This window comes from Takifugu flavidus, chromosome 5, assembly GCF_003711565.1.
Source record: "Takifugu flavidus isolate HTHZ2018 chromosome 5, ASM371156v2, whole genome shotgun sequence".
NCBI lineage: Eukaryota > Metazoa > Chordata > Actinopteri > Tetraodontiformes > Tetraodontidae > Takifugu > Takifugu flavidus.
Window position 1 is genome coordinate 15886259 of NC_079524.1, and position 15729 is coordinate 15901987.

Sequence of the window (15729 nt, forward strand, 5' to 3'; positions counted from 1 at the left end):
ATGATGCTATTATTCTAAACTTGCTACCATTTTAAAGGGCAGGAGGAAATAAATCCCTCAGAGATTTAATGTCATGCAGAAATATTCATGAGATATAAATGAGATTTTAGCGCCGTGTTTACAGAGCTCTTCTCCGGCTGTTTGTTGTTCTGGGGAATAATGTAATTATTTCAAAATCTCACGTGTTAAGTATTCAAATTTGCATTAGAGGAGAGCTTTTTCCATGAGGCGAGGAGGACGTTTCTCAGGTGCAATAATCCCTCATGCTTGGAGCATCTCTGCCTGAACCGGTCCACTGGCAGCTGTAGGCTACTTTAGCATTGTACTCACCTCTGAAGATGGCCAGCGCCGTCTGAAGCGCAAGGAGGTGCAACATGTTTTTTCCTTGTCTTTTCTTACTCGGGAACGCGGGAGTCCTCACCAAAAAATGTTAGTTTATATGTTTAAACGGTGAACTTGCTTCAGTCGGTGGGAAAAAATCCTTCTTTGTGCATCGTTAATGGAGCCAAACCGACCTTTCTGGTGAAAATGTCATGACCTATCCAGACATCCGCAAATGGTTACTCGCATCCCAAGGCGGGCGCAAACTGTTTTAAATGGGCATAATGCGGTCAATTTCCTCTGATAACAGACCGGATGGAACTTGCGCTATGCTCGCAATCACTTTAGGAAGCATATTTGAAGCAAAAACGTGCGGGAAAATGATTTCACCAGAAATGAAGCTTCCTTTATTTCAGCTCCCAAACAGTTCGCTGCAAAAGTGTTGGTTTTATACGGTTCCAATTCCCTGGAGGTCTGTGTCCTGCGTCCACGCTTGGCTTCTGAAGTTGGCGGCGGCTCTAGTCGGGCATCATCAATAGCAAAAACCAACCAAGTTGCGACCAGCGCGCATCCAGCGCGGTCAGCCACGGCGCGGTGCGCACACTTCTGATGCCAGTGCTCCACGGCTTCCGCAAATTCTTCGACTTCAGGGCTCCGATGCGCTGCAGATGGCCGGTTTCAATCTTCCGCCGTGTCTGTGTTTGTGCGAGCTGCACTTTCAGGGGAAGTGCGCCGTCAGCTGTCCAATGCGCGTCGAGGGATGCAGAGGGGGACCACAGCGGTGACGGCGCTGGCACACACAGGGAGGCACGGCTGTCACGCTGCTTTCTTCGCAGGACTAACGGCTTCTTGCAGAGGTCCGGACCTTTGAAACTCACTCAGAAACGTCGCGCCCAAAGCGGCATTTATCAGCAGATTGGACGGCCCGGATGCGTTGTTTTTGTCCCACCTAAGTACAGTTCACTTTCTCTTCAAGCGCCGTTGCTTATCGAAAAAGGAGTTTGAAAGTTATTATCTGACGCGTCCGCTCGATTGCGTGATGGGGCCACTTGGCGGGCACTAGCGACCCCTTCTGGTAGGTGCGCGCAACTGAACAGATGACAACATTAAATGATTTAAGAAGAGAAAATAATTCTACCACCAAAAGAACCTTTTCGATGAGTTTGTGCAATAAAGTGTGTTTAACTTCGCTTCCTTTATGAATGTTGTGTTATATTTCAACTCTAATACACACTGTGTAACCCATGAGTTAAAATGATTTCTTAATTTACTTTACACTTACAAAAAAAGGCTTTACGTAAACAACACATTAAAACGTGATGTTTTAAAATATGAATCTCTATGTATGAGGTAAATAACCTCAGCAATAACCCTTCCACTCAACTGTTATCTTCTAACTACCAATTTTCCATAATCGGGTTTTAAATTGTCCCTGGGCAAGTTATCAGTCCATCACAGGGTACACACACCATTTACCCGCACGCTCACACCTAGGGGCAATTTAAAGCCTCCAACCAATCCAAAGTGGATGTTTTTGGTCTGTGGGAAAGAAGTGGAATAGCAGGAGAAAATCTACAGAGGCGCAAGGGGCAACATTTGAACTCCACATGGAGCAGACTGTGCCAACTGTGCATGAAATATAAATATATAATAAGAAGGCAATTTTCCAGTTACTGCCATGTAGCAATTCAAACGTGCAAGTTCATTAGTTAATAGTTTGCAAGTTTATAATAGTTCACACTTATTTGTGTTCCTTATGCTTCAGTACATTTATTGTCATATGGGTGATGTTTACATCCCAACGCAATATCTGTGTGAATCCAAACACTCGTGACTACTGCTTGCTCGGTTTTTTCTGTGGTTTTCCCTAATCACTGATCATTTTCTGCCCATTTTCCGAGCAGTTTCCTCACTAAAATACATCGTTATCAAAATAATGTTTGCATACATTTGAGGCCGCCTCCGTGTGTCGTTGATGTTAATCTTTTTCAGGTTCTGTCACAGCCAGTTTGTCCTTCCGCTTCCACATTTCCACAGCATTGTACACGACCCTCTTAAGGTGAACCGTGAGCGGGGCTGTCGATCTTTTCATGCTCAAATGAGCCATTGCGGGAAGAAGCACTTTGAAATACCGAAATGAGCCTCAGTTATGTCATTCTTACTTGTGGTAATGAAATGTGCAGCGCTGTAATGAAACAAGTCGATAGTAAAAGCAGAGCGCAATATTTCCTGATGTGCTTATTAAGGAAAGGGGGTATGTCTCCATGAATACTGGAAAATCATTGAAATGCTCTTCTTTCCTGCTAAAGAGTAAGATGGAAAATCGAGAGAGAACATTTCTGGCTTGTCTTGGTGTTTGTATTTTAGAGGCAGATAAAAACCCAGTGAAAATTGTTAATTTGCATCTATTGTATGATGTGCAGCGCAAATTAGCCACAGCAGGCATAAATTGACAAGACAGTAATAAAACAGGTTCCTGGGTACAAATAGGCATCAACTGGCATTCGGAGGAACACACACATTATTAACATTTAATTTATTCTGAATGGAAGGAAAACTCAAAGCAAAACATTGTGTTTTGATGTGGCTGGATAATTCTTTACATTTCTCAACCACTTTGCCAGATAAGTAGCGTTTCATGGCGGGCCTGTTTCTTGGTGTTGCTGCACACATGCGTTGGTTTATATCAGTGGGGATGAAGGCTATAGTGATCTAGCCTGGCCACAGGATGTTTACATTTGCCACATGCTCATTTGCCAGCTTATTGGGTGTAACTATTAAAGGTCACGTTTGAATCAGCCAGTGATATAGTTCTTTAAACGGTTCTCCGGAATTCAATCAGGGACAGAGAAGAAAGGTGGTTTAAACCGTGCAGTTCTGGAATTTGGTGCCAGGACTTGATTTATATTTGACTCCAGTATGGGGTCTGAAAATGTCCTCATCTGAAACAGCAGAAATCATCCATATATGAAAACCACCTGTCTAAAAGTGGACATGGGACTTCTCAGATAGTCATGTTGTACCTGGTGGTCCTTCCATGAAATGGAGGGGGGGGCAATTGTGGTTGCTTCACATACCGGGACTGCTGGATTGCTCTGGGATCTGGAGACTCAGAAGGTCAAACTGAGAACCTTTGGACTTGTTGTTGCCTTAGACAAGTCATTTCTGAAGGGTACTTGTGCCCTGGGACTCGATCCTATTCCACCACCGACAATCACGACGTGGCCTGTGATCTGTTTAAAGTGGATCACACAACACTCCTTAGCTGTTTGAATGTTCTGGTTGATCAGTCTGTGGTCTCACATGATACTCACACTGTTGTATAGAAACTGTAGATAGGTACACAATTATTCTGTTGAGCTGGACAGTTAGACAGTGAGACGGACGGACGGACGGACGGACGGACGGACGGACGGACGGACGGACGGACAGACAGACAGACAGCAAGATAGATAGATAGATAGATAGATAGATAGATAGATAGATAGATAGATAGATAGATAGATAGATAGATAGATAGATAGATAGATAGATAGATAGATAGATAGATAGATAGATAGATAGATAGATAGAAACCCAGAGCAGTATGTTTTACCGGCTGAAAAGAGACTTGTCTGCAAAAACCATTGGAACATGTTTGGGGGGGAGTCCGTTCATGCTAAACCATTTTTCTCGCTGTAATGACGTGTTGGAAGATCACTCACGCAAAGGCTTTTTTCCCCCTATATCTGCAAAAACAGTCAGACTACGAGCCAGCGCTGAGATCAATCTTCTGAAGACCACGCTACACTGAGGTCCTTTCAGAGCCCAGCCGAGCTCCGGCGGCTTCGGTTACATCGTCTGAAGCTGGAAGTCATTACAAGAGTAGATGGACCCCTCTGAGTCCCACACATGTTATTTCCATTCCAAAGATTAAATTACACACTGGCTGCTGTGAGAATTCATACACCAGCCATCGTCTCTCTGGGAGACAACTTTAGATGAGGAAACCATCTTGGCTTTAGAATCGCTGTCCAGCGATTACACATTTTGTGTGTTTCTGACGTTTAAACGTCACCGAACGACTCCAATTTCCATGACGAGGATGACTGAGAACCTTCACATATACACAGATATACATTTTGAATGCAAATGGTGGACTTTTACACTATTGTTTAACTTTAATCAGTTTATAAATTGCATACACTATATGAAATACAGACTTTTAAGCAGGCTGGATGGATGACTGTTTGTTTTACAGCATTGCATCATGTAATTTAACCCAAAAACAACCCGGAGTCGCTCCGTGGGAAGGAAGATTGAGGTTCCCACCTGGGTTTCCGCAATTCTCACCGTGTGGGTTTTCCATCCCCCCCATTCCTCCCGAAGCCCAAAGACATTCACTCTGTGTAATTGGAGACAAAGGTGTCAGGGGATAGTCCTGCCTCTTGTCCAGCGTCCACTATGGCAGTTAATAGTATGGAACGACGCCTCGACAGACGGGGATCTACACAATAGATTGGACAAACAGCAAACATTCCATTCCAATCGCGCTTTCCTGCGATGGTACAGAAGTCTAACAGTGTACATAGAAGCCCAAAGGTTGTGGTTTGAAAGTTCCAACAGCCACCCAAGACCTTCAGTAGTTCCCTGCGGTGCATGCAATCATAATGAATGGTCCCTTGTGTCTTTCTCTGGTGGTATCCTTCATCCATGACCTTAACCAGCCTCAGCGTGTCCTCCAGTCAGCAGGTAGACAGAGGCCCAAATTCATCACCACCTTTCATTGTCCTGCCCTGGCCTATCTGATCTATGATAGCATTAATAATAACCACAGCAGCAGAACGCCCTGTCACCCTCTGTGCCCTATAGCTGCCCACCTCCTGCGTGCACAGATTACCAGCAGCCATTCAGCCCATTAAAACAGTATTTACTTATCAGCCTCTCCGGGGCCGTCATTCTGTTTTCAAGACTGATGCCCAGAGGGAAAGCAATGAGCGACCTTCAAATAGCCCAGAATACCGCAAGTCACTATTCCCAAAGGAGCCGTCTTTCATTTTGCTGCCAAAACACAACTGAAAGCAATCAGAGAAATACTGAACACTTTATTAACTCTGGAAATAACAGGAGAAGAACGTTTCTTATAAGCAACTTAAAGGATGGATGAAGAAATAAAATTGTTCTTGATGGGAGGTTGATGGCATGCAACCAGCACAGAGAACATCCATTTATTAGAAACCAGCTCTTCCTATGTTGTAGCGTGTTTGTAGCATGGCAAGTATGAAAGACCGTGTTATTAAAACCCATACAAGTTACATTATTGAAATCCTTACTTTATAAAACTCACTTAGGAAAGAAAATGAGGAAATGTGTAACATTTAAATTGTAGTTGGTTACAAGCTTGGTTTGAATCACCTCAGAAAGAATATGTGGGGTACTTTTAGCTTAGCGCTGTTGCCTCACAGCAACAAGGTCATGGGTTTGACCCCATGGTTTGATGTTGGGTTCAGTTAATCTGCTCATGTTTTCCTCCAGTCTCCCCCACCAAAAGCATAAATGATTTAAGTGTTTTCAAAAATAGCTCCTGTTTTTACTTAGATAGTTGCCAAATTTGTTTTTTTAACAAAGGGGAAATACGCTGAGGAGGAATCAACCCCATATTTTCTTTATTTAAAAACGTGTCTGACATTAACCTGCTTTATAATATGCTAGCGTCACAAATGGTACTGTGCTCATTAGTATTAAAGTATTCCATTATACAACACTTCCCAGCGGGCTATTAAGGCCAGAAGTTTCTCATCGTTGTATTTTACCGGATGTGCCATTATATTTGACTGACAGTAGAGCAGCCACGATAACATAAATTGGACTAGGTGAACTCCCCTCAATCCTTCCTACAGAGCTATTTCTTATCTGCATGACTGTGTCATTTTGTGCCCACTATGGGTGTGCTTAGCTCCCTCTGACCTTTAAAAGGGCTGATTATTTCCAGCCACAATCTGCACTCAGCATTGTGCTGCCAGCACAATGGATATTGGGCCTGGACCTGTTGCTCTCATAATTCTAGTTCTTGGATTTGCACGATGGATACCAACTCATTTTGGTTCGCTCCTCCATTGTTATGTTACTGCATCCACCCTTAACATCGGTGTTTTATCAATTTCACCTCAGGGGGTGCAGCTTTGTCAGGAGCTGCAGGGATCACTTTCTGCTCTGGTTTATTACCTCTTTAAGTACTTGGCATTCACAGTAATCAACTAAAGACTGCTTAATGCATTATTCTCCTGGGAGAAACCAAGCAGCATTGCTTTGCGATGTAAATCTTTTCCCTTGACAGCACTTTGTGGTTACAAAAAAGGAGAGGAGGTTTGAAGGCAAATTTGAATTTATTCCTATTTTACATGTGGTAATATGATAATCATGAGGCTCAAGTGGGGTCACATTTATCATCTGGGGAACAAATGAAAGTCTTATTGTGTTGTGTTTCCTTTGGGATGTAGTGGAAATGTGAACTGGATGAAGGATGTTTTCGAAGAGATCCAATCTATTGCCTGCAAATTGTTGCCAACAAAGTCATTTTGATACCAAGCTTTGTACCAAAGAGACAATTTACTTGTGAGGTAGTAGAGGTATGAATCTGAAGTCATCCTCTCACTTTTTTTAGTTTCACCCATCCCTCAAATCCAGCTTAAAATTAGAGAGAAGAGACAACCTGAATGGGGGTGATAGTTTAGATAGATTTGGAGTGCCTCAATTTCTATTTAATAGCTGTAATCTGAGCAACAACTTTAATCACACACTATTAAAAGAGGCTGAATTGCTGCTGCAACATTATGAATTTTGGTGCTTATCTACTGCTTGGAATCCTTTTTCTCCTATACCCTTTCCTTATCACAACTAGGGTAAGGAATTGGTGGTTGGTTCTTAGTATGTTTATCTTGATGAGGACATATATTTTCTTGAAAGCCAATGGGACAACACAGTGCTGAAATAGTCCGGGAAACTTTGCTTCACCGCTTAGATGCTGAGAAATCAATGCAGAAGCCACACTTATCTTTAGGCAACTGCAGTGTACATGGGCAAACATTCACATTATATTAAAAGAATACAACATATTTATTGTGTGAGTTATGTATTTGAGTATTTCTTATGTCTCTTTTTTATTTATTTTCATAAGTTTCAACAATGTGGCTAATACTTTTATGTTGAACGCGGTGAGGTTTAGTGTCATAATATAAGAACATGATTTGAACTTATGGTTTTAGTTTGTTTTCCAGTCCTGGTGTGTTTTGTGAAGCCTCATTAGCCTCATGCTAAAACTCATTCAGAAAATATGGCCATTCCATTATTGTCTTTCTACTCAATTGCTCAGCAAGAGACTAAAAATTCGTCTTACTGCAGGCTTCAAAACACACAATGAACTTGACTTTATTACGAAAAAAAAAAAGTTTTATTTATCAGACGAATGTGTGTTCAGATTCAAGTACCAATCACTTTCAAAAGAAAACCAAAGCAGTTTCTTAATGAGTACTTGGTTCTAGACTGAAGGCACCATAGCCACATGAATGAGTCATGCTGCTATCAGTCGGCAATACTTAATTGATGGCTTACCACTGATGCAACAATGATTGTTGTGAAAGTGGATAAACTGGAATGAAATAAACCTTGATTGAATTTCTTTCTGCTTCACAGGAGAAACTTACATGCTCTCAAATTAATTCTTGAAGCTTTTTGTTATTGCTTCTGCCAAATGAAGGATTCCAATTGATTCAGGGTTCCAAAGACTTTTATTAATTCACTCTGTGTAAAACTTACAGATAAACCAAAATAATATCACTCACTTTAGTGTTGTGATAAAACGTAATAATTCATTTGCCTAAAATAAGGGGAAAAAAAATACATTAGAAAACACAATTTAAAAAATAATAAATAGGTTGGCCTTTTTACAGGTCGAGAATATGAGAGTGTGATGTGAGTGGAAAATAGTCCAGTGACCTGGGGTGGAGGGGGCAGAGCCCAGCAAAGTTAAGGGCAGGGGGGAAGATAGTGGATTGGGTTCAACATCCTGACAGCCTGGTGGATGAAGCTGTTTGACAGTCTTGTGGCCAGGAGGTTTCAGAACCTGAGCTGGAGCTGTGAGGAATAAGAAGGAGCTTTCCTCAACAGTACTGACGGTGGCAATCCTGGCACGGATCAGAATCAGAATCAGAATCAGCTTTATTGGCCAGGTAAGTTTTCATGTATGAGGAAATTGACTCTGGTTTACAGCACTCTCTTGTACCAACACAATGTAATAAAATTAGCATTAAAGTGCAAATGGTGCATGAATATTTTTTAGGGTTTTTTAAATTAAAAAATAGATATGTTAGATAATAGATATGGTGTGAACAAGTGGAAATGGCATTGTTATATTACAGTATACACAAACTGTAGTAATACCACAGTGATTGTTCCTGACAGCCTGTGGGAAGAAACTGTTCCTGGATCTGCTTGTTTTGGCCTACAGCGCTCTGTAGCGCCGACCAGAGGGGAGGAGTTGGAACAGGTTGTGACCAGGCTGTGATGGATCTGCAGAAATGCTTCCAGCCCATTTCCTGACTCTGGACTTGTATGGGTCCTGGATGGAGGGCATGCTGGTTCCGATGATTCTCTCTGCAGTCCTGACTGTCCGTTGTAGTCTGGTCCTGTCCTGTTTGGTGACAACCCAAACCACAGAGTGATGGAGTAACAGAGGAAAGACTGGATGATGTTAAACTGGATCAGCAGTTCCTGAGGCAGGCTGGACTTCCTGAGCTGGCACAGGAAGTACATCCTCTGCTGGGCCTTTTTCCTGATGGTGTCAATGTTGGCCTCCCACTTCAGGTCCTGGGAGATTGAAGATCCCAGAAACCTGAAGGTCTGCACAGCAGCCAACGTGTTGTTCAGAATGGAGGGGAAGATGTGATTGGGCTGGTAAAACCATGCACTGGACAAAATGCAACCATGCAACTGGACAAATGAGGACCCTCACAGCATTGACATTAGTGTGCCTGTTCTGTAACACTCTCAATGCAGAATACACTTGGGATTAATTCTTTGTTATTTGTTAGAAAAGTACAAAAGTATTCAGTTCAATAGCAGAAAAATGCAGGAGCAGATCGTCATTTTACCACAATGATCAGCTGAATTTTTTATTGAGCTTTACTGTCGTGATATTTGAATATGTTTTGTTTGTTAGCATTCATCTCCACATTCAAATTATCCAATCATCCCTTTTTAAACAAGTTTCTTTTGTTTTCATTCAATTCAACATTTAAACAGATAAGTTCCCTTTTTTATCAGTATGGTTTCAGCCTCTAAATGGGTGTGTCGGTACTCTAGCTCTCTCTCACTGAGATATGTGTGTCAGTGACGATGCTGTTTTTGTGCCATGCACACTGTCAAACAGCCATCTGTCATCATACTAAATCAAAAGAGAGGTTTGCCATGCTGAACAAGCATGATGTTGATGTAAACTTCCCTTAGTGTGCATGTTGTTTAATATAAAATATATTTTAAGGTGTCCATGTTGAAATATAAAAAAACATATAAATAAACTGGATTCATTTCTTATACACATTTCTGTTAATATAGTCATGAAACTATTAATTTTTCACATTCATTGTTCAACACCCTCAAAACACGTTATGGTTTTAAATGCTGGGGACGGTCAGAAGCTGAAAAGAATCGGCAAATCTACAAACTACAGACAATTACAAGAAAAATTAAAAAAATGTGACTTAAGGGGAAAGAGACAACCTCACGGTCGCTGCGGAACGTTTGTTTTGTCCTTGTTTTCGTCGGGAATCAAAATACGGCCGGACTTAGTGGGCGTGCCCAAGGCTTTTTCTGTTTGAAAGTTAAATGACTGGTGTGAGTATGTTATTCATTTGTCGGTTTTATTTCTCATAATTTAGTAAGCGTTGCGAACAACCTTAGGACATTAATGCCGAGACTGAACGTGACGTTTAGCGTTCGTCTTCAATAAACTGCTTATAACTTTACTTAAAACATGGCGGCCATAGTGTTCAGCAAAGATAACGCCAGGCAGAAATACTATCTACCAGCGTGGATGCGGGTTTCTCGTAGTGTCGCCACCCAGTAGCACTGAAGACCACGTTAACTCTGTTTTTATTTAATTTTACTGTCTGTTCAAAAGAAGTGAGCCCCGTGAGAAGTGTAGCTCTAGCGGAGGAGCCATGCCTTTCCTTCACGGCTTTCGGAGGATCATTTATGAGTATCAGCCATTGGTTGATGCCATCATGTGTGCTGTTGGGATGGAGGAAGGAGATCAGGGTGACAGGTGATTATTAACAATAATCTGTTTTTATGGAAGGTATCAAATCACTACACTTAAAGTGTGGTTAGAAAGGCGGATTTTGAAAGAAACGCTGCAACTTTTGTTTCCAGGGTGCAAGGTCCTGAGGAGCAGTCTGGGATTTGCTCTTCCCTGGTGGAGCTCCTGGAGCGAGAGTCCCATTCTGAAGTATTTCGAGAGGGCATCAGCTACGCTCTCTTTAAGGTGGCCGAGCGAGGTCTCCTTTATGCAGCAGAAATTCTTCTACGTTATGGAGCTGATCTGAACTTTGAAGGTAGTGATGTGTGTGCTGTCTATTAAAGATACGTTTTTACATGTGTGACATATAAAAAAAATAGTCAATGAGTCAGAGAATCAGTCAAGAGAGACTGAGCAGTGATTCTTTTGATCATAGACTCACTGCATTTGATCTAAAAACACCCAGTGGTGCGTTCGGCTTTTACATGACAGGAAAACGTTTGTCATTTAGTTGGTTATTAGTGCGACTATGTATCATTTCAAAGGGCAGCATGTGGAGAAAGACTTGGTTTGTTTATTTTGTAGCATTAAGACTTAATTCTCGCATTTTACTTTTTATATTACATATATAACATATCACAGGGACTTTAAACCTGACCTGTCAGGCTTTATGTTTAACCCTTGACTGTTATCACATAACCACACTAGGATATTTAGTACAAGTTGTTTAGGGACTAAATATCCTAGTCATGTGACCTTCCACAAATGTTAGTGAGGTTTCACAGCCGAGATTTAAAACTCTCGGTTTTTGAAACCAAATGTAACTTTACATAACATTCATTCTGATTGTTTTTCTTGATACAATATGTAACAGTAGGCAATCAAAACATTCATGCTTGCTTATTATAAAATAGGAAATACAATTTACCACTAACATCCAATGTAACGTGTATGTAAGAACACAGATCTTTAAAAAAAAGACTTTCATTTTGAAACAAGCAAACATTAGAAAGCAGTTCCATTTGCTCCGTTTTGTCTATGGTAAACCCCCATGATTCTCCATTAATGAGCAATTAATCTAGTTAAATCTGAGTTGAATGACAGTATGTGTTTTGAAACCAGACTCTGTCGTTCAAACTGTCCTGCTGCTACGGTGACATCTGGTGGTTGCAACGAACTCCCTCTCCTGGGACAGACAGACAGCTCCTAGAGGGAGAGTCAGCTCTTTTAATATTTCATGAATGTTGATACTGAACAACATAAGTAGCAAAACTTGCATTGTTGTCTTTATACCATCTGCTGTAAGTTTTTACCATAATTAGTGTGCTAGACAGGCAGCATGAGCAATTTTTCCTGATTGAGTCGATCACAGGATTTGTGCTAATTATCTCCCCGTGTTTGACAGCATGAACTAGCAAACCTTGACATATTTTCTCACTGTAAATGTTTGCTGATCCTCCAGATCCGGTATCGTACTACAATCCTCTACACGTGGCAGTCTTGAGGAACAGGCCGACCATGGTGAGGCTGCTTGTGAGCCACGGAGCCGACATTGAGAAGAGGGACAGGGTGAGGGAGCGTCTGTCTTTAGTTTCCGTCCTCTCCTGGTATCTGTATCTGCTTAGGTGTAAATACTCTTTACTCGGCAGATTCATGAGAGCAGTCCTTTGGATCTGGCCAGTGAAGAGTCAGAACGACTCCCCTGCCTGCTCACTCTGCTGGATATGGGCGCCGATGTCAACGCAGGGGACAAACACAGTAAGTTAGCGGTGCTCTGATCGCTCTGAACTCCTTCTCGTTCATTTTGTCAACTTATTTTTGAAGGAAAAACACCACTGCTCCATGCCTTGGCCAGCAGCGACGGGCTCACTGTGCACAACACGGGGAACATCCAGCTGCTGCTGCAGAGAGGTACGGACTGAGAATACCCTACATCCAGATGTTCAGACACTAATATGGGGCTCAGCATCCCGATTTAAATGTCATATTGAAATGTTCTCGTTAATAAGTCAGCATGACCTTTTGCTAACAAGTTATAATGGAACCGTATCAACAAGATATTTTGTTGCACAGACTTCATTTAACAAAACATCAATATCAATTAATTTAACCAAAACCGAAATCAAACTACAAAGGAATGCTGCGTCCTCACTATATATTCACAGCTTCCTTTGAACAGCTGCAGCTGCAGTTAAGGACGAGTCGCTGTTCATCATTTTACAAACGCGTCTGAAGTGTTCCATTGATAAATGACTCTCTTGTGGGATTAGCACATTTTTAGAGGGAAGAGTATCTGCGCAGCAGCAGACGTTGGAGGCGACGAGTTCTTTCCTGGACACAAACTCAACTGGTTGAAAGGATTGTGGTTTTTCTGCTGCATGTTTGAGGCCGGCAGACATGATGGCCTGGCTCAGCCTCAGAGAGGCAGGTGCATCGAAATAGAGTCCAATATCTATGTCAGCGGTTGATTTAGTCCAATAACTCAATCCAGCGAGTGAAACTTGTATGTTACACAAACTTATTACTCACACCCTTGATTTATTTTGAGTGTTTTGATGATTGTGGCTCACAACGAATGAATGGCCAAAAATTAGTGTCAGAAAATGAGACCTTTATTGTACTGTACTTTAATTACAGTGATCATTTGGAAAGCCCTCTGGAGCAAAAGCCGACTATACAACAAAACAAGATCGCTTTGAGACGGCCTTATTTGCACAAACAGCAAATAAGTCGGTGGAGTTTATTCCACTGATTTATTTGCTGTTTGCGCAGTCTGATACATACTGGGGTCAAAATTCTAAGCTGACAAACCTGCTAGCTTAATTTGATAAGTCTAATAAAACTCCTTAGCAGTTACAAACCCAGGTGGTTTGGTTGATGTTCTCTTCACTTCCAGGCGCTGACATCAGTGCTGCCACCCAGGACGGTGAAACAGTCGAGTCCTTGCTGGTGTTCCTGATTAAGGAAGCTCTGGATGCCAATGAGGAGGATGCTGCTGAGATTGGAAAATTCTGCCTGAAAACGACACGGCTTCTGCTGGCACATGGTTTGGACCCCAGCTGCTGTCTGAATGAGGATGGAGAATCCTCACTGACACGGACCAGCCTGGAGCACTTTGACCTACTTTTCCCTCTGGCGGTTCTCCTAATTCAGAGCGGCAGCTCTTTGGTCTGCTCTCTTCACGGAGACTCCTGTTGGTTCGCTTACGGCCTGCTTTTCCAGCGGCTCCAAACAGCCCTGCAGCAGAGCTCCGATCAGAGTCATGCCTTAGAGCTGATTGAGCAAGCCGAGGCTCTGCTCAACTTAGCGAGAGTCGACCTCCCCGTGCTGCGCGCACCTTCCTGGCTGGAGATCCCTGAACAAAGCCACGACCCTCACCCATACTCACAGGCCCTGCTAGACCTGCGCGACCGCATTTTAGCTCGCGACTCCAACCCTCCCGCTCTGCGATGTCTTTGCCGGGCCTTCATACGGGGTCAGCTGCAGCCGTGGCCTCTCGAGGACAGAGTGAAAGCTTTGCCTTTACCAGATAGACTCAAAGAGTTTCTTCTTCCTGAGCTCACCTACACGCCAAAGCCCGGCTGGGACCGCTTCAAGCCCCAGCACAGCCACAGCTGAACCCATCAACAACTGGACTGAGGAATTCCCGAAAATCTGACAAATCTGAGGACTTTCTGAATCCTTTTGAATCGTGCTGTTGTGCCAAATTCACATATTTCATGTTTTGCTGTAGAAGAACTGATTTAATTCATGTTTCTTTCTTAGTTGTGGAGCTGTTTGTCTGGCTAAATGAATTCTGTAAATTCTTCTGACGAGCAACTTTTTAACTTTTTGATATTTTTTATTTTCATAACTGGAGGTGAAGCTGATTTTGTATAATGAATCTTTCAGTCAGAACAGGAGCAGGCTGCCTTTGAGGAGCCAACTGTGGCAACAAATAAGCTGCACCAAAGCAGAGTTTTGGTTGCCTGCCACTGATTGTTCAGCATTTATGTGGAAAAAGTATAAATTTCTCATGACTTCTATCATAAATTGGAAAAATAAAGTGCCATGCTGGTCAGGTTTTATTATTGTTCTTATTACAGAAAATAAATCTGCTCAAAATATGTGAATTACCTCAGTGTCATTCATTATGTTGGTTCTTTGACCACCATAATGCATTTTTTGTTATAATGGAAATGCGATATAGTACATCTTTTTCTTTATATAAATAGACAATAATCTTTGTCTTTCCCACATTCTTTCTTTTAACATGAAGAGGGGAAAAATTAGGTTTCTATTTTCTTATGGTTCTTCAAATTGACCAAAAAAAAATTTTTTTTCAAGGATGATGATCGACAGATTGGCAGCTAATAAGTAAATCGTTGTCATTTGCATATTCTTCCTATTGTGATTATTAACTGGTTGTTGACCACAGCATTTCCATCTATTAACTTGGTTCACATGAATAAGCCCTCTATATAATCAATCTGAAACTTCGTACTGTGATGTGACAGTACCAACAAGTGCACGCTGAAGGAAATATGACTCCCTGAAACTGCCGAGTTCAACATCAACTGGGCCAGTGAAGCTTCACCCCGGCTCCCAATATGCCAAATGCTGCAATGCGAGTCGAAGGACACCAGGTGGCAGTGTTGCTCCTGTCGAGAAGCAGCCCACATGTCAGGGTCAAAGATTTAGGGTTGTTGTTTTTTTTCTATATTTTTTTAGGGTTTTTTTCCCCGTCCAGGCTCCATCTATATGTTATTTTCTCAACATGACAACGGCGCGTCTGTGCGTTTGTGTTGAGGCTGCTTCTACTCACTTTAAATGAAACAAATGTGAGCAGTTTCATCGTTCGATGCGTGTTGGCTGCTGCACCTATGTGACCACGCAGCGGCAGCTCCTCTCAGAAGCTGACAACTAAACTCAATTATAGGGGAAATAACTGCAGCACCGCCAAAATAGCGCGCTTGCGTGTTTTGACATGGTTTCATTGAGCAGAGCTGCATGAGATGGAATGGTTCTACCAACCATTCCTGGATTCGTGTCTTTCCCTCCCTCTCACGCACACAAGCATTTCTTCCCTTCTCTCCCTCTTTCTTTCTTTTTTTTGTAAGAAGCCACAGAGAAATGTGCTGCGCGACGGGAACACC

The 15729-nt window shown here is 42.2% G+C and overlaps 2 protein-coding genes across 3 annotated transcripts in view; one reads left to right on the plus strand and one right to left on the minus strand.

The window, feature by feature from the left end:
- Positions 1 to 1683, minus strand: part of si:dkeyp-14d3.1 (transmembrane protein 132C) — a 133416-nt gene extending 131733 nt beyond the window's left edge. Inside the window, exon 1 of one of the 2 annotated variants that reach the window (XM_057033532.1) lies at positions 331 to 1683. In XM_057033532.1, coding sequence (XP_056889512.1) covers positions 331 to 376 — 46 coding nt within the window. In that variant the 5' untranslated portion in view covers positions 377 to 1683. The remainder of the gene's footprint in view (positions 1 to 330) is intronic. The other variant, XM_057033531.1, reaches the window with a different exon arrangement.
- Positions 1684 to 10122: 8439 nt separating this feature from the next.
- On the plus strand, positions 10123 to 14659 carry asb6 (ankyrin repeat and SOCS box containing 6). Its single transcript, XM_057033695.1, has 7 exons — positions 10123 to 10191; positions 10478 to 10621; positions 10729 to 10910; positions 12057 to 12163; positions 12244 to 12352; positions 12419 to 12505; positions 13491 to 14659. The coding sequence occupies exons 2-7, from the start codon at positions 10518 to 10520 to the stop codon at positions 14210 to 14212; spliced, it is 1311 nt and encodes a 436-aa protein (XP_056889675.1). The 5' UTR covers positions 10123 to 10191; positions 10478 to 10517; the 3' UTR covers positions 14213 to 14659.
- The last annotated feature ends 1070 nt before the right edge of the window (positions 14660 to 15729 follow it).

Bases quoted from the DNA above. Each gene is read 5' to 3' on its own strand.
- asb6 (XM_057033695.1), top strand. From the start codon at position 10,518: ATGCCTTTCCTTCACGGCTTTCGGAGGATCATTTATGAGTATCAGCCA. The intron at 10,622-10,728 runs GTGATTATTAAC...TTTTGTTTCCAG, and splicing joins GAAGGAGATCAGGGTGACAG to GGTGCAAGGTCCTGAGGAGC. The intron at 10,911-12,056 runs GTAGTGATGTGT...CTGATCCTCCAG, and splicing joins AGCTGATCTGAACTTTGAAG to ATCCGGTATCGTACTACAAT.